Raw genomic sequence first — 22,513 nt, forward strand, 5'->3', positions numbered from 1 at the left:
TATGCCTTCCCTCCCGTCCGCCTCGACACCATCTTCTCTTCGACCCCCAACCTGGGCTCTTCACAACTCCTCTCGCCCGTCCGCCCTCCCGAGGCTTTCTTTCTAACAATTTCAGCTGACAGACAATGTCATTGCACAACCCACCCCCGCTGTCAATTGCATCCGCCACCGGGACTGACGTCAGCGATAACCCAACCTCTCTGCCATACCATGGACCCCAGCTTTGACCTTGTTAGGCAGTCTATTCGAAGCCTAGGGAACTCAGTTTCGGAAAAACTCTACAATCAAACGGTGACGCGATGCCTCTCTGATGGCACACGCGGACGTCAAGGGACAAGTCTGGCCAGCATGACGCATATTGAATGCCCTCTATTAGACTCTCAGAATCATCACGGTCTGCAATCAAACCAAAGCTGGCTTGTCTTCGTGGGCTCCCTGGTTCTCGGGAAAAGGTTAGTTTAATTGCCTACCTAACGATGAACACCCCGCCTAGGAGGAGCTCGGCCGAAGACCACGATGGCTTCCGTCGATGACGGCGTGCTCCTAGTCGACAACTAGTCCAAGATAGATGCCGCCCGGTATTGGGACAGCCACCGGACACGGCCTTCCAGCCAAATGGAAACATCAATCAATTTGACGGAGGGCAGATTGACGGCTTCAACATAATTAAACAGCTAGTCGGCCAATCATGCACCGACTTCTCAAGCAATGGCCCTCATGCCATGATCTGGGGCAAATATGGGTGGCTCAGATCGTTCTGGATGATCAGCGCCTGTTGTAGCAATCCTCTGTCGGCACATTTCTATTTGTTTGTGAAGAACGCATTGGCCCCCGAAATGGCAATACTGCGCTTGCAAATAGAAACACAGGGTCTAGCGGAAGCCTGGACAATAGAACAGCCGGAGTGCATACGGATGAAACCCTCATGGCAAAGAGGAACGAGTGACCTTTGGGTGCAGAATGGATCAGATTGCATGGCAGCAGGTCACGCATTCCAGCCAATTCAACAATTGACCGGACGATTCAGGAAACAAGTTGAAGCGAGACCCGACTGGAAGGACGTCCGCCCTGCTTGAGCCCCGAAGCTAATTGTGCCGGAGCAATGACGCTGAGTGGATGAGACTCATTCGGCTCACCGTCAGATGGCTTTCCGGGTGGCGTCCATTACGACGACGAGGTACCAGAGAACGAACTCGGGATCCCGAGGAGGAGTTTACAACGCAAGAGTCGGCACACGAGACATGGCGACACAGGTATGGGCCATGGCCTTCCAGATCCGATCTCCCAGAACCACTTCCTACAACACCAACAAAACCCGAGCCGCAACAGGAACAGGGTGAACGGGGTCGACGGCAGTGGACTCCGGAGTGGCTCAGAGTCGAGCAGAACTGCAGACGGCAGCGCAGGCGCAGGCGGAATGGAATGAACAGGGCTGGAGCGACGAACCACGCCGTCCCAGCGCCGGTTTTCCCCCAAAAAAGGGCCCAGGCCGCCCATTTTCCCGTTCCTCTTCCCTACTCCTGACAAATCGCACTGCAAGACTCGCAACGTGGGTTGAGCTGCCTTGAAACGTCGCCCAACGCCGCAACGTCGACGGTTTCAGATGCACCAACTCCCGTGCGCTTAAGCCGCGTTCCTTGCATGTCCACACCTTAATCGACGCCCCGATTCACGTCCCCGTTGCTTTCTTTAGCAACGGGCTACAACCACCCTCCTCCCTGTTCCTTACGGCCCTGTCGCGCGCAAAGTAGGAAAGGAAAGCAATTGTAGTTCCTAGTCTATACCGGACGGAACTGCGCATGAGCCAGTGCCCCACAGGGGACGCGCAACCCCCCTTCCGATGTTCTCGAGTCTCTCTTCCTATTTCTCTCACCAGCAAGGCGCTGATCCCATACGCTCTGATACAGCTCCGCGAAGGCTGTCTTGCCTGTGCCACACATTTGTCCGTCCAGTTAGCGTTCGCCCTCCGGCTGTAGCGGGAATCCGAAGATCTTCACCAAGGTCTTTATTTCGGATTCCGGGTTGGAACGGCCTGGAATATCTCCATGTTCTCGCATGCTCTCACTAAGACCGTATTGCAAAGCAAGACGTATTTGGGCATTGGGAGGTGGCTGGGTCCAACTCCTGAATACGGGACCTGCCAAGCGGCGTTCAATCCAAACGATACGATGATGGGCTTGGAACTTGGGGAAGGGATGGAAGAAGCACTTCGTCTGCATCGCTTGAGGCTCAGTAACCCCTGTCCCCGGCTTGGCGGCTCATGGCCTATCCTTGCTCGCTCCCCGCGACGTTGGGAGCTGAGACAGGTTGGCGTGGGAATGGTGGACAGTCAAGTCAGAGCCAAAGAGGCAAAGAGGCTCGGCAGCCCCCGAACCCTGGACATCCCAACTAACACCGACTCTTGCACGCTCTCCGCAGATCAGCCCAGCCATACCCCCCCGCCCGACGACCGGTTAGTCGGTCCCAACTGCTCGCTCTATTGCATGATGTTAGTGATTTGTCTCTTCCTTGCGTACAACATTCTGTCCAGGGAGATCGCTTGTTTGAAGACTAAGGTCTGAGCCGGCGTCTGGCCATGGAAGCAAGAAAACGTCACTTGCACAAAGTTATTCCGCTTCTTATAGCATTAACCTTCGCCCATTTCCCCCTCCCTCTCGAGGTCCTCTTGTATTCGATCCTTCTTCCTAAGGCCAAGTTCCATCACCAGATGTTTTTGTGATACCCATATACCCAACTCTCTCACTCCGGCAACCATGGAGCGAGCTCACTCACTTCTTACCAGCACCACCCGATCCATCAGCAGCTCGCGGTCCAGTACTCGCTCGTCCCGCTCGAACTCATTATTCAATACAACACCCGGCCAGGAGAAAGGGGAGTTTTTTCTCCCCGCGCCAGCCACTACGATCCCACAACCGAAACTCAGGGTGCGAGCGATACTAGGCCATTGCCTGTATCGCAGGGTTGTGATATGGACGGTGACAATATCCATGCTGATCGGTCTTGCGTATCTCAACACACCATTATACACAAGAGATGGCAAAGTCTTGGGAGACGACTATAGGATAGGCGGGATCGGGGATCCGAAGAAGCATGGCAAGCCAGCGCCGATCGAGGAAGATCTCATCATTGACAGCGATATGCCGCCATGGCTCAAGTTTAAGCAGTGAGTTCTGCCGTGCAAACGTCTGCTTGAAATCTCACTGACATCTCAAAAAAGCCTCAACGGCTACTTCAACGGTCTTAAATCGATTGTCCCCTTCGCCAACCACACTCCTGAATATCCCAACAACTCTTTCCCGGCACCGGTCACAGCCGTGCCTATTTACCATGATACCCCTCCTACTCCCACACCTTACGCAGCTCACCCAGATTATGCCTCTACTGAATACACGAGAGAACACCACCCTGTCCGCGAATGCTTCATCGACGAAGACGACAAGATCGCCGTCCCGGACATTTACGCTTTCGACGGCGTCCCCCAGAACCAGCCTGATCCGGCTATCGGCTCTCACACCGTGCTCGGTCTTCGCAATGACGTTTGCTTCGATCGTTTCGGGCGCTATGGCCCCTACGGCCTCGGGTACAGCATTAGCGAGGGTGGTACGTCTCAAGGTTACGATACTGAACAGGAGGGCGCCGAGGCTGTCTGGGCCAAGACTGGCAAGATTGACTACAGCCGCGTCGACTGGGGCGTCGCTCAAGAACGATGTGTTGAACGCAACAGCGCCCGCTTCAGCAATGGCACGAAGGAGAGCACATACGATGCGATCTACAGCGAGCCGGAAAGCCCCGAAAGCGGCCTTAAGAAGACGGACCGCATCGCCGTTGTCGTTCGCACATACGTCGGATTCCAATGGACTCAGCTCGCTATCGTCAACTTTCGAGCAATGATTTCTGAGCTCTCGCTCAAGTCCGGTGGTGAATACACCGTTCATTTCCTCCTTCACGTGAAGGACAACGAAGCGCCCATATGGTCGGATCCGTCCGTTGTCCAGGGTATACTCGATGCCAACGTTCCCACTGAGTTCCACTCTATGTGTACTCTTTGGTCTGAGGCGGAGATGAAGCTTTACTATCCCGGTCACTTTGCCGACGCAATCGAGAACCCGTCGAACGGTGATATCCACGGTGTTTATCGAAGCGCGCAGATGCCACTCCAGGTCTTTGCTCTCCAGCACCCCGAGTATGCCCATTTCTGGAACTGGGAGATGGACATGCGCTACATTGGTTCTTACTATGAACTTCTGGATCGCCTTGGGTCTTGGGCCAAGGCGCAGACTCGCACCCTTCTCTGGGAGCGGTCTTCCAAATATTACATTCCCGCCGAGCACGGATCCTGGGATGAGTTCGCCAACATTGTCGAGAAGGAGCTTAACGCATCCAGCCGCCGCGCTATTCTTGGCCCTCAAATTTTCCCGGGCCGCATGTCGCTGAAGAGCGAAGAAGCTGGCGCCTCAATTCTACCTCCTTCATGTGCCCGTGGCGGTAACCCTAATGAATGTGGTGTAGGCGAGGAAGCCGACCTCATCACCCTTAACCCCCTTTTCGACGCAGATGAGTCCGGCTGGGTCTTCGCCAAGGACGTCACCGGCTACGAGATGGTCTTTGCCCCGCCCCCACGTCGATGTGCCATTGTCACCGCCTCGCGACTCTCCCGCCGCCTCCTCGCCGCCATGCACGAAGAGATGTGGCGGATGCACCACAGCATGTTCTCTGAGATGTTCCCCGCTAGCATGGCACTGCATCACGGCTTCAAGGCGGCCTACGCTCCGCATCCCGTCTTCCTCGACCGGGCGTGGTACCCCTTCAACACCATTGAGAAGGCGTTCAACGGCGGCCGCGACGGCACTACGGGAGGTCACGGCAGCCCCTTCGACCTCAAGAACGAGCACAACCACAAGGGCACGAGCTGGTATTACAACTCTGAGTTCGCCGGTCTCCTGTGGCGCCGGTGGCTCGGTTACGCTCAAATGGATGGCCGCGGCAACAACGGCGGCCGCGCCGGCGAGGGCTCTCTCCGCGGAGGACTTGAAGAGGAATCTCACAAGGACAGCTCGGGCCGTTTGTGCATGCGCAGCATGCTGCTGCATCCAATCAAGTGGGAGAACCCGATCGAGAGACCTTAAGCACGCGTGTTTTCATTTTTACTACTCGGCATCGACAGCCAGATTATGGTATTTTGGGAAGTTTTCCGTCATCTCGATGACAAGCGTGGGGAAAGGTGCCAAGGTTATCTGACTGCAAAGTTTGATTTGATACTTACCCCCATTTTTTTGGCATTTACAAAGCTACATAGAGTGTATATATCGAGGGCACAAACGCTACAGTACGGATTGGGAGGTTATACCAGCCGGGGATCTACGGTTCAAACAAAGCATTTTCCTTTCTTCAAAGACGAGAAACGGGGATCGTTCATTCCGTTGATACACCACCAGCCGGCAATTGGGTTTTTTGGTTTTTTTCTGTACATAGAGCATTAACCATCGCTCTTTTCTCACTTGGCGAGCGGGCACACCTACTCACACACCACACGACACACAAAGATGGGGAAATATTGCGACGGCGTTTGGGGTAAATTGGATGAGATCGGGGCGAAACAACTAGCTTTTTCAGGGACTTAGCAATGAGCCAGTCAGAGACTTGGTGGCGAAAATACTCTATTTCTCACAACCAAAAACACCATGGCATTCAAGTGTGACCGTTACAACATGCTGCCGATTATTTCAAAATAGTAATCTCGCGGCAGCCAAACCTGATTTGATTTGGACGGCATGAGGCTCGAAAGACTGCCTGTGTCAGTTAACGAGGCGTTCGTCGCAAGGCGATGAAAAGACAATAACAGCAGCCCTGCGAACCTCACATCGAAAATGAGCGACCATCCCGGCCCCCCGGATTCTTCTGCACGTATGGCATGACTATACCGCTTCTTCCATCTGTCTCCGCTTCCGTCCTTCTCTGGGGCTCCACCTCCACATCAACCGACCCTAGTGACCACCCCTCTTTCACATGGCGGCAGGGTTTGCCAACCCATCACGATCCCTGAATTAATGATGCCGGGAGCCCATGTATTTGGCATTATCGGAACTTTTTGGGGGAGATGTACATACAGGTACAAGTTGAGGGGGCACAGTGGCAACGGTGGCAGCAGCGGCAAAATTGAAGAAGGACCGAGGGACCGACTCAGGGCATCCGATGAGGGCGGCCGAAGGGGCAGGGATGGCCTGGGATGTCGTTCAGCCGGCAGCTTGTGTGAGTTTTCCCGGGCGGAAGGGCGCGTGCGGGGGCCGCGCAGGCCGGCCAGAGATGGGGTCTGCCTCAGAGATGAGACTCAAGGAACTGTCTCGACAGTTCCGGATGAACCGATGCCGTCGCTATTTTCGGTTGGGGATGAAAGTGAGCAATCGCAGCACTCTGTTCTGGACACATGGAGTTAGGCTATGGCGAGTGCTTTGTCTCGTACCTTGAAGATGTAAATCTCATGGCATATGTCTAATTGTGAACACGAGGAAGTAAATTTCCTGTGTCTTGTGTTGTTTCCGATTAGTCCGGATCTTTTTGAGTTCATTATGTCTTTGGATGTCAGATACGCCAGAGTTCTTGCTCCGTCCAAACACTTGCTGAGTCTATTATGAGTGTTTCTTTATCCACACCACTGGAGCAGTCAGACTTGCTGGTTCTCGCCAAAGTCGGCGTCATCAACGTTGTTCAACTGAGTTGTGGACTACTATCGCAGCCGTACGGGTACCTGATCCACTGCCCTTGGCCAACGCTTGGTCTAGATGGTAGAAGGAAGTCAGAATCTTACTAAGCATGGCGATTAGAGACGACATGAAGTGGGAAAGCTCGGGCGAAACTTATGGACACGGGGCGGATTCTAAGAGTGAGGACCCTGGCAAAATGGTAGGCTTTGGTGACAATGTCATGGGCTCAAACTGCATGAGAAATTGCAAGTCTAGTTTGCTATACACACGCCGCTACAAACTTCAGTTGGTAGTCTGTTGCTCCAAGACATAAAGACTGGTAAGGATTCTGTAGATGTCAATTGTGATGACCCTCGAACTCGTTCTGTAGTCCAGGCTCGCGATGCAACCAGAGGTCCGCAAGCTGGCTGACACTACTTCTGGCCCGGCATTACTGAATATGGTAATTCTGTAGATGAACTACTCTCCATGACATTGGTTTGATTGGGAAACAGTTCTGATGATGTCTGCAGTGTATACGTTTATGTTTCAGGCCTACCCCCAGCACATACAGCTCTCAATAAATGAAGACACCCACATGAATGGATAAACACAGGTGTGTAGGCGGGTTCGTATTGCGTCATTATATCGAGTTGGTTGAAGTCCAACTAAGCTTTAAATAGACGTCGAAGTGTCAGTAGTTGGCTTTCATTCGCCATAGCATCTGAGTTCGTCGGTTGATTGATGTTTATGCAAAACTGCAGCTAACAGAATAGCCATCGTCAGGTGATTTTTGCACATCATAGCTTGTCAACCAGGAAATGCACCAGACATGTTATATGATAGGCGCATATGGAGGTGAGAGTTTCTAAGGCAATATACTCTGAGGCGGCCTTAAAGATATCGGCCTTGTCTCTGGCGAGAGAGAAGGGACTGGAGCTGAAACACGAGAAATAAGAAATGCATAGCAGGTTACCCTTCGGCCCCGATGCCTTCGTCATATCAAGAGATTCGGTGTCATCTCGATTCGGAAGAACGGCTTAGCTTGAAGTGACTTATGAAATACAGGAATGCTGAGAATTCAATTCACGAAGGCATACTTTCCCATGCAACAAGACACCTGAAATTTTGCGCCCACTTCGCATGACATGGAAAGATATCACGAATTACATATAGCCTTGACGCATCCACGGATGAGCTGGTCAGAAATTTTTTTGGTAATCAGATCGGAGACTAACAATCCTCTGGGCGAAGTGTTCAAAGATTCGTAGAAAATATATATGCACTGAAAGTATAAGTACATGAAAAACCATCATCTTCCCGTCTCTGCAGCCGTTTTGAACTAGAAGCTCACCTTCCTTCCTCAAACACCCTAAACTCTTTTGACCAACTCAACTTAGCAAGTCTCAGCCAGGCCCGAAACGGTGCAAAATTCCCCGTCGGGACCGGAGCCCAATTTGCTCGGCTCGTCGCCCGTGTCGTTGCCCTCGTAGCGATCGCAGCTTTTGCCGCTGTTCTGGCACGAGTCCTTGACGGTGCACGTATCGCCGTAGTTTGTGTTGATACCGCACAGCACGCCGCCATCGACGGCGACGATGTTTTCAATCACGACGTTGCGGGAGCCGCCGTTGTTCTTGCAGTTGCCGCAGTTGCGAACGAGCTTGCCGTAGTCTTCGACGTAGAAGTCACGGATCGTAACGGTGCCGCGGCCGTTGAACTGGACGACTTTGTCGGAGGCCTTAAAGGCTCCGCCGCCAATAATAGTCGAGGTGCCGGATTCTTGCTTCAGGGTAATGGCGTCCTCGCAGACTTCGGAGTGCCAGACGTTGATTAGGGTGCTGTAAGTCGAGTAGTTAGTGAACTGCGAGAAAAAGTCGAGGTTGAGAGTTGGAGACTTACCAGGTGCCCTTGCAGTGGACGCCCTCGGCCTGGCCGGGGCCGATGATAACGTTGGAAAGGGTGGCGCCGTCCTCGAGAATGAACATGGCGTCCTTTTCACCGGTCTCGGTCTGGTCCTGGCAAACCTTGGCTATTGAGAAGTATCAACACCTATGCTTCACATCAGATGTAGCTTTGGGACTTCAAAATACTTACGGGATCGATCGTACAGCTTCATGCCACCGTCAAACTCGCCAGAGACGGGAATAGCCTCATCCGTAGCAACAGCACCAGAAGAATGGGGCAGAGTCTTGGTCACACCGGAGGGAGCAGCAATGACGGTTGTAGTGCCTTGTGTGGCTGTGACGAGGGTGGTAGTTGGCGCAGACTCGGAGACCTCGGACGTAGCAGGGGGCTCCTCGATAGAGGACGTAGGGGTGATGGTAGCAGCCTCAGAAGTGACGGGCTCGGCCTGAGCCTCTGAAGTGGCAGACGGAGCAGGGACCTCGGCGATGGTCGTGGGGGCTGGAGTGGTTCCGATGGCGGAGATTTGGGGTGTCGACGGCTCTGGTTCGATATCACAGTTCTCTCCGTTGTCATCGCTGCTTTCATCTACAGGGGCCTCCTCCTCGGCGCCATCGTCGTCGGCAGCAGCGATGCACTGGCTGTACCAGTCGTTGTAGGAGACGCAACGGGCGCCTGAGACGCAGGTGGTGGGACCGGACCAGCCTTGCCTAAGTTTGAAGACGTTGAATCAGCTGTATGGTCTTCTTCGATACAAGGAGGTTCAATTTTGGACGGCCCAATGTAGTTGAAGCAAACTATGTAGGATGGAACACGTACCCGCCACACTGGCCGTAAAGAGTCGCTTGGGAGACAGCGACGGCGCTCAGCGCCGACAGGGAGAGAAGCACGGAGGCCTTCATGGTGTTATATATCAAACAGTGAAAATAGAATGAACGAATGGTACTGTTTCCCAAGAAAAGAGTTTACAGAAATGAAGGACAGTTGAGAAAGCATCACTTAACCATCCTGAGGAAGTTGATCGAGACACCCTTTTATTCCAACATCATATCTTACTCACTTTGCTAACACGGACAACAGCCAAGCACTATAGTCCTGCCAAGACAGCAGGATTGCTATGGTGGATTACCAGAACTGGAGCCTCACCTGAGGAAGCTCCTGGGCAACCGCGAGGAAATCTCTTGCGTTGGGCGAGTTGTTTTTTCTTGTGACATCCTGCGGGTACCTGCATGGAAACCCACACACACGCGCCTCCCTAGAAGGCCCAGGTGGGTTTTCTTGGGTAGACTTATTACAAACGAAGTAGTCTTCCGACTCAATGAATCACAAGCCAACAGTAAGGGGTTGGAAAACCTGGGGAGCCAATGAACAGGGCAAGTGATAGCGTGCCTCCTTGTGTCAGCAAGAAACATTGGGCGATCCGGTTGCTGCCGAGCCTCGCAAGGCGCCAAATTGCGTCCAAGGAAATACTCGCCACCCAAGGAATCCGAGGAAAAGGAAGGTGACATTTAGCTTATTTGCGGGCGGTGCGGAGGCGATGGCGGCTCAATTTCCTACTGTCATCTGCTTTCTTGTCGAGAAGAGGAAAGGCGCTCCGTTTCACGTCATGCGCCAAGGCGGCGGTTGGCGACGGGCGGTGGAGAAGGATCTCACCCAAGAGAAATCCGTGGTTGATGTGAAAGGGGATCTCAAGGAAGCGCGTGTTACACCTCGAGCATTTCCGTGGAAAGTTTCAGTGACTTTCGGTTTGTCAACCGAGTATGTACTCCAGGACTTCCAGGGACCTTGTTATAACATGTCCCGAGGGAGCATAGGGTCATTCTTTGGACGTAATGTCGCTTGGCTTTGGCATCCGACGAATAGTGCGGCGAGGTGTAGCGGAATCCCGGTCCGGGGGAGGCATCCAACTCGGCGCATGTCCCCGTCCTTCATTTCACACGCGCCGGACGGTGTGCCCCACTCTGGAGACGCGTGGGGGAATAAATCGCGCGGGGGGAGATCGGTCTCATCATGATAAGAGAAGCAGTTCAATATTGCTCGAGGCATCTTTCGCCAGATGAAAGCTACCTGAGATTCGAGGAGCCTGACTATAGACCGTCGTTGAATAAGCAAAAACGACGGACACTCATGAAAATAATTCGTTTTCTTCTTTATCGAGAGACCTAGCAGTCTTCGCCCCCGGCTGTTGCTAAGCTATCAAATCGGTTTCCTCTACCCGTGACGAACTTCATCTCCTCATTCATCTGAGAATCCTCCAAGGAGTCGCCGGTCCTGTCCGGTAGCAGATCCTCGATAGCCCACGCAATCCTCTCGGCACCCGCTCTCGCTCCCGCGAGATTGGCCGCACCAGGACCTAATCTAAGAGCCGCCATCCGACCTGTAACAAACAACGGTACGTCCTGCGACCACATCAGGTCATCGTTGATACAAGGTATACCCCCGTGCCCGTGGATAGGATGGTCTCTCAACATCGTCTGCAGGTATGGCAGCTTTGCATAATCCGTCTGCACTCCCGTCGCGAAGTAGATATAATCCATTCCCGGCATTCCATCTTCGGCCGGCTCCGTCTTAACATCCCAAACCCTCTTCTCTCCATCGTAGTGCGCTTCAGCAAGCCTCGTGTTCGTCCGCAGCTCCAGCGTCCCGCGCGCAATATGCTGCTTCAACCGCTTCTGGTACGGCGGCGTGATGCTACCGCCGCCACGGGCGCTCTGAATCTGCTTCAGTCGCTCCTCGTCTGAGTCGGCCGACCAAAAGTAGGCCTGCTCGACGTTGCGGAACTTGCCCATCCACGCGAGGTCAATGTCGAAGGGCTTCACCTTGCAGGGCCCACGCATGAGGTGCCAGACTTTGGTCACGCCGCGGCGGATAGCGAGATCTGAGAGCTGTGCTGATGTGAGGCCGCCGCCTATGACAAGCACATTTGTCGTCTTGTGCGCGGCGATCTTAGCCTGGACGACCGGGTCTGGAAACTTTTGGATCTGCATACTGTGGCAGACCTGTGGAGGGGTTGAGCCGAGCTCGCTGTTGAGGCCAAGTACGGGAGGAATCGTGGGTGCGTTCGCTGGACCTACAGCGAGTACGACGGCTTTTGCGTAATGAGTGGTCTTATTTGAGTGGACTTCGAAGAGTTTTGTGTCTGGTGAGACTTCTTTAACGATGCGGTACTGGATGTCTTCGACTTTCTCGTTTTGAATGAGACCTTCCCGAAGGCCGTATCGGTCGACTATGCATTCGCAGTGGTTGGCAAAGAGTGTTGTTGGTGGTGTAAAGTAGTCTTTCCGGTCTCGCTCATCCACTTCCACAACGGCATGCTGTCTATAACAGGTTAGATTAGAGCGGTCGATAGTCTGAGAGGGCATGACCTACTTTGGGTTCCGCGACTTGAGTCTCGCCTTGCGCAGGTGCTTGCTGATCTCCTTGCCAACACAGGCCCTCAGCTCTTGTAGCTCATGCTCCTGGTTCTGCTCATGGGCTCTAGCGAGTAAGGCGTCGCGATCACTCGGATCGACGTGGAAGAACATTGGACTGCGAAGATGAGTGATATCGAACGTCTTGAAGAGACGGTTCCAGCGGTTCAACCACTCATCTCCTGTTGCGTCCAACACCAGCGTCGAGAAACGTTGTGCCTGACTCGGTGTTCTCTTCTCGATAACGCTACCATTCTTTCTATTCTTCAAGGGCATCCGGCGGCCGTACTTGCGGATCCAGTGGTATCGTTGATGTTCCTCGTCTGTGAAGAGAGCTGAGGGCGAGTGCTCGCACAGCCGAGAGGCCACGGCCAGGCCACAGGGGCCAGCACCGATGATGATAACGTCGTGGATGAACTGTTCAGTCATGGCAAACTACTCCAAAGCCGAATACTGATGAGCACTTCTCGCGGGGTAATGAATAGCAAGAAGTGTAAACGACGCGGGTCGCCTCCCGCACGGGAGGCAGAGGAGTTTTGATGCTCATTGTGTCACCCCTTACTCCAGACCTGCCTCAACCAACTAGTCACGAGGAAGTCTGTCGTCAGCTGGAACCTACCTTGATGGCCAGACGTTCATTGTTGTTAAAGCCAATGAGAAAACAAGATTGTCGTGACGACCCCTGTCTTGGATGTTTCCAATAGCACTGACATAGGTTGAGGACCTTGATGGGCAGATGTATGGGGATGAATGAGGCAATGTCGCTTGGGTCTGAATCGTTCCAAACAACTACCGCTTCTGAAGAAACCCTTACAAAAATTGTATAACGAGAGACGCACCCTGTGGTGGCAGTTTCGCGCAATATGATGGCATCGTCTCTGATTGTTGATTTCAAGTCGGCATAGTAACATCAACCCGATCACATCCTAGCAGTATGGTTTGATGTGATGAGTAGTCTAGATTGTCGGAACGAAAAACGGACATAGCTTAGAGCATCATTTCAATTGGCTTGTCCCTCTGAAATAGGCGGGCTTCTGGTTGTCTGCCTGAGTCTTACTCCGGCAAGTCGCCCGGCTCCGGACTCCAGTCCAGGACCTGTGCCGATGTGTGATCGGGGATCCACTGCGTCCGATAACCGTGTCACCCGGCCTAGCCCCAATACTCCGCATCCGGACTCCCGGTTCCGACTCGACCGACTTTCACCGACCAAGCTGGAAGACTTCCTCCGAGACAGACACAGCCGCTTGAAGTTACTCAACTTCAAGTATAGCCGTAGCCATTCGATTCATGCATCCGTTGCATCCTGGCGGAGACAAAATCCAAAGGTGGGTCGAAAATAGAAATGCATTAATCGGCCAAATTTTGATTCGATGGAGCTCGCATTGTGATCAGTTTCCGAAGCTGAGAAAGGAACCAAACATAGAATCACCAAAAAAGCCGCATCTTCGATGAGTTTCGATGCAGGAGAATATTACTGTCACGTCCAGCTGGCAGGCAGACACTGGGACTGTCGGCTGGGTGTCGCATGCCAAAGGTTTGCACCGATGCCCAGGAAAAGTCGATCTTCATCACCTGATATGTCACGCTGTTATCTCCGAAGCCAAGTATGATCGAGCCGGGGTTCAGCCGGCCGACCAGACTCTTCCCAGCTGGCAGAACTGTCACTGGCTTTCTCCAAGGTACGTACCGTTTTCCAAGAGCTCCCTCTCTCCTTCCTTCCTCCACACAAAAAAATCCACTTCCTCCCCAACAGAAATCTCGTCATCCCTGCCGGGCAGAAATGACCCGCAAGGGTTTTTGTGCTTTCACCCGGCTGAACCATTGGTCGGACGCTAAGCCAAGCCACAGCCGACCTCGATGACCTCTCGACGTAATTGTGCGTGCATTGCGTACCGCTCAAGCCACAGCAGGATGACGCCACTTCCTTGCACAACGCTGCCAATTACGCCAGAATTCCTTGTTCTCCCTGCTCTCCTTGCTTTGAGCATGCGCACGAGCACAAGCTTGGGACAGCAACTCGAGCACAAGCCGCAAATTTCCCTTCATCTTCGGGGTCTTCATGCTCCCCCTGGCCCGAGCCCGAACAATGGACTCGGGACAGGGGGACAAACGCGGGCCCAGATTTCTTTTTTGTCTCTGGACGTTGGAAATAGGAGAGACATGGTGCTGCTGCCACCGATACCGTGGCATGTTTGCATAGAAATGGAAACCGTGTTTAGTGTATGGGCAAATCTCGATGAACATCGTGGCATTTTCACACTCGTGACACGCGCCAGTACCTACTGAAGTAAATTGGGAAGGAGCGCCATCCTGGGAAAACAGCTCTTGTCCAAGAATCACAAGGCAATTCAGCTTCTTTTTCCAACATCGGCCTCCGTTTTTACGCGCGCTTGACGAGTCTTTGACCACCTTACTCGACTGTCACAAGTGCAACTTCTTTGGTTCGAAGCACGAGTCCACCACTCATCATCTACCAAAACCAACCTTAAAGTTTCAATCCTCGTGGTCCGCGTCCCGCCGACCGGAGTAGAGTCTCCCCCCACCACCACTAGCTGCAGGTCTGGTTCCGTATCATATGCGCAACTGGCCTTCTCGTCTCCGATCGAGCTCGCAGTCTCTCCATCACCCGAGCACTCCCTCACTTCCTACTGGGCTGGCCTTCCCGTAACCGCGTAAGTGTATGCTTCTATCCTCTCCCGCCCCCCCAATTGCCTACACAACACCGCCTGCGTTGGTCCTGCAGCTATTTGCTTCGCTGGCATTTGACACCAGACACAAGTCCAACCCTATTCCCCCCCTACCCTGTCTTGTCTCTCCGTCTTTGCGTGTCTCTGTCCGTCTGTACGCCAACGACATACATCATCATCATTACCTCCACCCACCCTTCTAACGTCCTGAACCAAGGCACAACACTCGCAACACCCACACACCTGCAAAAACGACCTAGGTCCCGAACCGAACCATACACGTCCTGCAGGCCAACTTTCAACTACCCTACCTGCCTACGACATAGTCTGCCGATCTCCTGGGAACGCCTCCAACTCGACCCATAACTCATTCCTTACCTAAGTCGCAAATAGTGACTCCACGCGGGAGCGAGGCACTTGTTCAAACGACAGCCACATCCACTACCATACAACTACCACCTACCTCCCAATCCCACCACACAAATAAAGACCACAATGTCTTCCCCCTCAGGCTCCTCAGCAGCAGGCAAGCGGAAACGCACGACCGCGACAACGAACCCTACAAGCATGCCAGACGCCGACACTGCCGACGCCGGCCTCCAAGCCTCCTCGCGCGATGCCTCGGGTGAGGAGGGCGACAGCACCGCCCCGGAATCCGGCCGCCTCGCCGGTCACCGCAAGTCCGACTCCACCTCTGCCAGCCATGCGCCTAAGCGGCAGCGTGCCAACTCGGACCGTTCCTACGAGACGAATAACAACACGCAGACCGCTACTGGTGCTGCGGCAGCGTCGGCGGCGCAAGACCATTCTCTCGACCCTGGTGAACCCAGCGACACCACTGAGGCGAGCGTCGACATCGCCGAGCGCGTTGGCCGCAAGAACAGCCGCAAGCAGGTCTCGATAAAGGAGGGCGAGGATAGAGACGAGGCCATGCCGCCCCCGCCCACGGGCAAGCTCACGCACCCTGTCGGCTTCAGGACTAACGACCCTCCTGCTGGCCGGCCCGTCAGGGTATACGCCGACGGAGTCTTCGATCTCTTCCATCTTGGGTACGTTGAAAGATCTTTCTACGCTCTCCGTTTCCCGCATAAGTCCAACGCACAAGCTAACCTCTGTCTTTTAAAGTCACATGCGCCAGCTCGAGCAGGCAAAGAAGGCCTTCCCCGACGTCTACCTTATTGTCGGTGTCACTGGCGATGCCGAGACGCACAAGCGCAAGGGTCTGACGGTCCTCTCGGGCGCCGAGCGGGCCGAGACGGTCCGCCACTGCAAGTGGGTGGACGAGGTCATTGAGAACTGCCCGTGGATCGTCACCCCTGAGTTCCTCGACCAGCACAAGATTGACTACGTCGCCCACGATGACCTGCCCTATGGCGCCGACGAGGGCGACGACATCTACCGCCCCATCAAGGAGGCTGGCAAGTTCCTCGTCACCCAGCGCACCGAGGGCGTTAGCACGACGGGCATCATTACCAAGTATGTTTGCTCTTAGATATCATCTTGTCCTGTTTCCAGAGCCTCAATCGCTGACATGCAGTGTCTAGGATCGTACGCGACTACGAAAAGTACATCGCCCGGCAGTTCAAGCGTGGCACCTCGCGCCAGGAGCTGAACGTCAGCTGGATCAAGAAGAACGAGCTCGACCTCAAACGCCACGTCCAGGAGCTGCGCGATAACATTCGCACGAACTGGTCCACCACCGGTCAGGAGCTCTCCCGCGAGCTGCGTCAGTTCTGGCCCGCCTCGCGCCCGCAGTCCCCGGCCCCGGCCGCCCGCACCACGTACATCCAGAACGGCGACCTCCTCGCCGCTGCGAACGCCAACGCGAGCAAGTCTCGTCTCAGCGTCGAGATCCCCACCACCCCCGGCGGCACGCCCGCCGCCACCCAGTCAAACGACTTCATCACTGGTTACGCCCTGGGTCTTGTCGGTGGTGTCCGTTCATGGGTGAGTAACCACAACCGCACTCTGTCGATCTATGCGTGACCTATCGGGAAGAGATTTGCTAACGTGCTATTCCGCAGATGACCAAGAGCAAGCGAAGCGACCAGGACAGCCCAAGCCGTCGCAACAGTGACGACGACTCCGAGAGCGACGGCAAGAGCCCCCGCGGCCGTGTCGTCCCGCAACAGTCCACTGCCGCCACGGCGAGCGCCTCATAATCCGTGCCCCAAACGCGATGTACCCTTCGCCGCCAGTGCCACCGATGGCGCACTATACCCAGCGTCAAGTCAACGTGACAATGTCCTTTCTGCACCTCTTACCTAATTGTTGTTGCACGGCAAACGGGCCCTTTTCGGTCTACGGGTGGGAGAGTTGAAGGGAAAAGGAAGACCAAGAACGAACGGCCACACAAGCGAAACATCATGGTGGAAATCCGTCTTGGGCTGCTATTGTATTTATTATTGCTACGCCTCTCGCTGATGAGAGCGAGAGGGAGAGAAGAGAGACGGCGGCGTTTCGAGTGTCGTTTTTCATTGCCGGGGGGGAATTTGTCCACACGAGAGGGAACCCCTTTACAGAATAGAGATCCGCTACTACTACATAGGTTATCTACCGAAAAAATTCAAATTGTCAAAGAACCAGAGCGGTCGTGTACTCGCGATGTGGGCTTCCGTGAGAGCGAGTCAGTGTACTTCTCTCGCCCGTGTTAAAAGTTTTGCAAGATATCGCCGGCGTCGGCGAGTATTGTCTGCAAGGTCGCAGCAATCATCGAGCTCTGTAGTGGTGTGTACCACTGTACGCGTTCAATCTCATTTGATACACTGGCGAGAGGCTTGCAAAGCGGTGTTGGGAAGCCCTCGAAAGACAAGTTGGAGGGTTCGGGGGCGATCACGTCAGTTGGACATCTGAGTCGAGGATGCCCGTCATGGCAGGTCCAAAGATGAGGTGGGCGGCGATTAGAGAGATTGATTGTCCTGACGACTCGATACCGAGGCTCGTCATCTCGGTTGTAGCCCCCAAGGTGACTATCAATTGCAGCTGGCGGTGGTCGACCAAACTCCGTCACTGCTGTACTCCCAACTGGCCTCACTCGCACTCGGATTTGCACTCGCAAGGGGAAAAAGAACACTTTCACCTCATTTCGTCTCAAACCAGACGAGCGCAGAGGCAAGGGTAGACCCGGTTCAAAGCCGTTGGGCTCTCCATCCCGCTTCCTTAGCATCCTCCCGCGTCCTTCTCCCCGCATGTGCGAGCACATGAGCCGAGAGCGACGACCAATAACTGCCCTGTGCCGCCATATCCCCCCCCCCCCCTTTCTGCCGCCCCAAGCTTGTCTGGATTCCTTCGGACTCGGACATTCGCCGTGAGCACGCCGTCATGTCGTCACGTCGTACCACGATCCAACAACTGTTGGAGCTATCTGAATGTCTGCTTCGAGCGGCCTACTGCCAGGGCTGGACCTGCGTCTGTGGGGGAGGGGGCGTGTGTGTGACATGAAGCTCGATGATATCTCGTCTCGTTGGTGCAGAGTTTCATCGACGTGACCAAAGTCCCATCTGGTTCAGTTCGTTTCCTGCCTCTGGTGGTTCCCTAGTTCTCGCGGGGTCCAGAACCGTTTCAGGTTGGAGTTCGCAGCTTCTTTCGTTGGTGGGCGGGCCTGTCCAGGCCGCTCGGCGCATCGTGAGGCTGGAAACCTGCGCCAACGAGCCGTGGGGGTCGATTGACACGAAGATGTAGCCGGACGGCTGTGGTTGGTGGCAGTGTCCATCCAAGTCTGCAACAAACCCTGTTGGGGAGGCAGTAGCGAGGCGGAAACTGGAGAGACGGCGCACCGGTTCCGCCTGCCGGTACGGCACGGGTTGTAGGTCGAGCCCAGATCAAGCTTCAGGCCCCGCAATGTGGCGTCCAGTTGAAAAGGCCTAGGGTCGCACGACTGCTTCAACGCACGCATGTTGGTGAAGATCGAGAGATTCTAGGAAATCACCGTCAGCCTCGGGGGCGCTGGGGAATCTATCGGGGCAGGGGGGGATGTCTGCGGTCGCAAGCTAGCTCCTATCTAAAAAGCCAAGGCTTGGCGAGGAGCTGTTGGAAGCTGTTTCGTTCCAACGGTGCCCAATATCTGGGCCCATTCACGATGGAGGGGTACGGCAACACTGGTGGCTCTCTCTGCCATGCTCAGTCATGACGATATCATTTCAGGCCCTTTCCGTTTGTGACCAGCTCTACCAACTAGTTCGAGTGATGAAGAGACGATCCAAAACCTTACGGCCGCGAACGAATGAGGCAATGCACTCGTGCATGCTCAAGGCCCTCATCCTCCGTTATTATTTTGGAACACGAGATTCGATGCTGTCACTACCGTCCAACTCTCCGTTGGGGTCTGTTTTGAGGTTGCAGCACGGCTGGGATAGAGACAGTCACAAGGCTCTTGTGCACCGCGTGTGACATGATGGCCTGGCCGCTTGGTACACGGCCGACATTCGCTTCAGCCCGACTTGAGCATGGTCCCTGCATGTCTGCGACCGAGATCCACGGACAGCGAACCAGTTGGTATGATCGCTCAAATTATTTGGGTCGTTGACGGCTTGAGCGCCAGCGGTATGGTGGGGTTCGACGCCGTCAAGCAGGTACACGCTCAGCCGAAGCTCGAACACGAGGTATAACGCTGATGTTCGCATAGGACAAGGATGAAGCATCCCAGAACCTGAAGGGCTGCGCTTCCAGCAAGTGCAACGGTGTCTCTTCGAGATGGAGCGTCGGCTGCGCTAATTTTGGCGCCAGGCGCGTCGCTAGATCAGGCTCAACTTTAACTTCGAGTTACATGAACGGCTTCTTGGGTATTAGTCGAGAGACGGGACCTGCCTGGGGCTGGAGACTCTAGCCGCCCGTGGTGGGCAATAGGGGGCTGAGTCTGACGACTGTGATGTGATGTGCGTGACGGGAAGGCTGAGCCATGGAATCCTGTGGGTGGGCGGGAGTGTCGATATCCAGAGCCGCGTCGCGTGTTACCCCACGCGCAGAGGCGAACTGAATCCTCGACGGTCTTTCTACCGAGGCACTGCCCCCAAATTCCGGGTGGAGTGCATCTCAGGATCTGTCTATGATCTCAGATCGCAACAGGTCGTCAAAAGGCAAGGCGTTGGACCTGTTGCCCACTCGTTGGCTGAGTAAGGGCAGTCTAGCATGCATCACCGTGCGCCATTGGTGGAAAGACATCAATGGGATTGGTCCCATCCCATGTGCTAAACATGACAGGCCTGCTTTAGCCCGCGGGAACACGAGGAATCCCACGCTCCGGGCCGCTCAGTTGGACCCAACAAGCAGTTGAGAAGCTTTAACATGAAGTCATCAACGCATCGTCCCGGACTCGGCAATGACCTTGAACTATAGCCCAACTGCGGACCATACTGGATGTTATTTGTGGCATCGAGTTAGTACGTGGTCTAGCGCCACGCGCGCTGTGCCCGCTCTCCTTCAAGACCCCCCACCAGGAAGGAGGGGAAAATGTGGATGAAGAGCTTTGGCAGCTGGTCTGCGCGAGCGCTTCAGGCGGCAAAGGACATACCGGAAAGTCGACAACCGACGTCGGTTACGCGAAGTTGTCTCTGATGACTTGCAGCGAGGCAGTGAAAACACAGAGCGCAGTCGATAGCCTAGAATGGTACAATGCGATCGGTTTCGGTGGCTGGTGACTGCTGGCTGACGTCAACCAAGAAGAGAAAAGAAAGCAACGGCAAACAGAGTACATTGCTTTGCTCGACTGGAGCAGATATGGGAGCAGCCCGACTACGGAGAACGCAGTCCGCAATCGTGGGTACTGGCTGGGGCTTGTTCGTCCCATGACAAGGGACAACCGTCGCTGTGGGATGAGCAGAAGAGATGCAATGCACCGTTGATCAGGCTATGGCGTGGGCGCTTGAGAGCAGGTACGAAGTATGGGCACCACCAGCGAGTGCAGTGTGTCTTTCGTGCGACCGGATGCAAGGTGGGACCGGTCCGGGAAGGGCTGTCTTGGCGTGGTTCGCGGGTAGGGAAGCACTGTAGTAGTTCAGATGACACTCAGCAGGACCAACTGGTTGGATCAGGCTGCAGTGAGACTGGTCGGCAATGGTACGGTACCAGTTTGGATCCGCTTTGCCGACTTGGCTCGCTCATCTCTGGCGCAAAATAGCACATGAGGCTTGGTAGAGGGTAGCATTGGTTCCAAACAAAATGTTGTATAGTAGGTCGGTAGGTTCTGTACTACGTAGATGAAGGATGCGCTGATAGAGGTTGGAGGATGGGGGTTTGAAGAAATGGATGGTTCTTCAGTTTCCCTTGCCTCTAGCGAGGTGGGGGAACATCGGCCCTGGTGCTGCTGGCCCGGGCGCACAATGCCATTGTCTCTAGGCGGCCGTTATTGAGATGCAAAAATTTTCATCGGTGATGGGCTTGGCTCATGGCGATGGCTGAAATGCGATGCTGTCTCGTAGGCCTGCACGGCAGACGTCAGTCGGCTCGTCTCCGCCTTCATGCTTGATGTCTAGGTCAAACAAGACTTGAACAAATGGGGACGCCGCGGCCGTTGACGGGCTTGTTCTCCTCTTGGAGGAGTGGTTTTGGCCTGGCTAGCATGCTAGTGCGCCGATCATCCCTGTCCACATATCGTCGGTGTGGCAGCCAGCCAACAGGATGAAGCCGGGTTTCCATGCTAAAAATACCTCAGATCGTCTTTGGGTTAAGCGCCGGCCCATGTCCCCCCTCCCCTTCGCTTCCCTTCCCTTCCGCTGCTGGCCACCTTAGCTGTCACCTCGAGTCGGAGCCGGAGCTGGAACCCTGTCGAGTGACTGGATGGTGGCAGGCTCCTCCGGGTCGGTGGAGACCAACTCAATTTGCACTGTCATCGTTGGTCTGCCAAAGTTGTTGTGTCCGTCCGTGCAGCGACGGCCGGCCCAAGAGTACCTGCGATGGTCCAAGGCATCTTCCACTTGCCTCGGACGTGCTGCAACTTCATGACTTCTAGCGCCATACCCTAGCAGTAATGGTGCTATGACGTATCGCATCGTGTCGAGATGGTGGATTGCGGGCGGTGAACTGCCCGGTTCGGAGGTTATGGTAGCCCGAGTCGCTAGAAGTGCGGTGTAAGAAAATGCTCCATGGTGTCAACAGGCGGTGCCAGATCGACGCCGGCAACGGCCATGCGCCATCCAAGACTGTGACGGTGCGGACAAGTCGAAATGGTTCGTAGCGATAGTAGTCCAGGCCTGGTGCGGCACAGAAAATGATGGGTTCGAGCCGTATGGGAGCGAGACGGGCACGATGCCAATGACAAGGCATACATAGTATGTGCACGCGCCCTGTAGAGCGTCGAGGCTGTTCAGGGGAGCCAAGGCGCTGTCTGCAACGTACCTGCCTTTGTTCCTTTCTTCAAATTGGACTGCCACGAGAGGTCCATTCTTGCTGCCCTCGGGGAATCTGCGGCTCCTGTAAGGTAGGAACACTGGACCAGAGTAACAACGGCTCGGTCGATCCTTCCTCTACGCGGGTTACGGGACCCTCTACTTTCCAACTCTCAACTCCCCACGTCCAACTTCCAACTTCCAACAGAGCGTGACCGTTGGAAGTAGCGGCACTTCGCATGGGGAGAACTCCAACTGCGAACTTGCTGCCTGAGGTAGCCTCGGCCAAGCTTTGGTCCTCATCTCTTCACGTTGCCAACCAGGGAGTGCAAACGGCATCGGAACCCAAGACCCCTCCGACAGGCACGGCAAATCTCAGACTTTGCTGAAAGCCCCTTCCGCCGTCCTCGACTGCTGTCCCTTTCATCTCTCGGTTTGCCGAATTACTTACCGACCTACGGGTATGAGCCCATTTCAAACTTCAGCTCCGAGATATCTCATGTTGGTCGGTC

At 54.7% G+C, this 22,513-nt stretch overlaps 5 protein-coding genes across 5 annotated transcripts; 2 read left to right on the plus strand and 3 right to left on the minus strand.

Moving 5' to 3' along the window:
- Positions 1-2,987: 2,987 nt before the first annotated feature.
- On the plus strand, positions 2,988-5,126 carry ColSpa_09299 (uncharacterized protein; the record flags this gene model as incomplete). Its single annotated transcript, XM_049275511.1, has 2 exons — positions 2,988-3,163; positions 3,218-5,126. 2 exons carry the CDS (start codon positions 2,988-2,990, stop codon positions 5,124-5,126), a joined length of 2,085 nt encoding a protein of 694 aa, XP_049131468.1.
- A 2,950-nt stretch (positions 5,127-8,076) lies between these two features.
- ColSpa_09300 (putative pectate lyase F) lies at positions 8,077-9,484 on the minus strand (the record flags this gene model as incomplete). The annotated part of the gene is made up of 4 exons (XM_049275512.1): positions 8,077-8,518; positions 8,580-8,709; positions 8,775-9,292; positions 9,402-9,484. 4 exons carry the CDS (start codon positions 9,482-9,484, stop codon positions 8,077-8,079), a joined length of 1,173 nt encoding a protein of 390 aa, XP_049131469.1.
- Positions 9,485-10,744: 1,260 nt separating this feature from the next.
- On the minus strand, positions 10,745-12,421 carry ColSpa_09301 (uncharacterized protein; the record flags this gene model as incomplete). Its single annotated transcript, XM_049275513.1, has 2 exons — positions 10,745-11,900; positions 11,952-12,421. 2 exons carry the CDS (start codon positions 12,419-12,421, stop codon positions 10,745-10,747), a joined length of 1,626 nt encoding a protein of 541 aa, XP_049131470.1.
- A 2,753-nt stretch (positions 12,422-15,174) lies between these two features.
- ColSpa_09302 (putative clathrin heavy chain) lies at positions 15,175-16,841 on the plus strand (the record flags this gene model as incomplete). The annotated part of the gene is made up of 4 exons (XM_049275514.1): positions 15,175-15,728; positions 15,805-16,155; positions 16,224-16,626; positions 16,704-16,841. The coding sequence occupies 4 exons, from the start codon at positions 15,175-15,177 to the stop codon at positions 16,839-16,841; spliced, it is 1,446 nt and encodes a 481-aa protein (XP_049131471.1).
- Positions 16,842-21,764: 4,923 nt separating this feature from the next.
- ColSpa_09303 (uncharacterized protein) lies at positions 21,765-22,057 on the minus strand (the record flags this gene model as incomplete). Its single annotated transcript, XM_049275515.1, is given in 2 exon segments — positions 21,765-22,000; positions 22,012-22,057. 2 exon segments carry the CDS (start codon positions 22,055-22,057, stop codon positions 21,765-21,767), a joined length of 282 nt encoding a protein of 93 aa, XP_049131472.1.
- Positions 22,058-22,513: the final 456 nt, after the last annotated feature.

Source organism: Colletotrichum spaethianum, assembly GCF_022836535.1.
Source record: "Colletotrichum spaethianum MAFF 239500 DNA, contig27, whole genome shotgun sequence".
NCBI lineage: Eukaryota > Fungi > Ascomycota > Sordariomycetes > Glomerellales > Glomerellaceae > Colletotrichum > Colletotrichum spaethianum.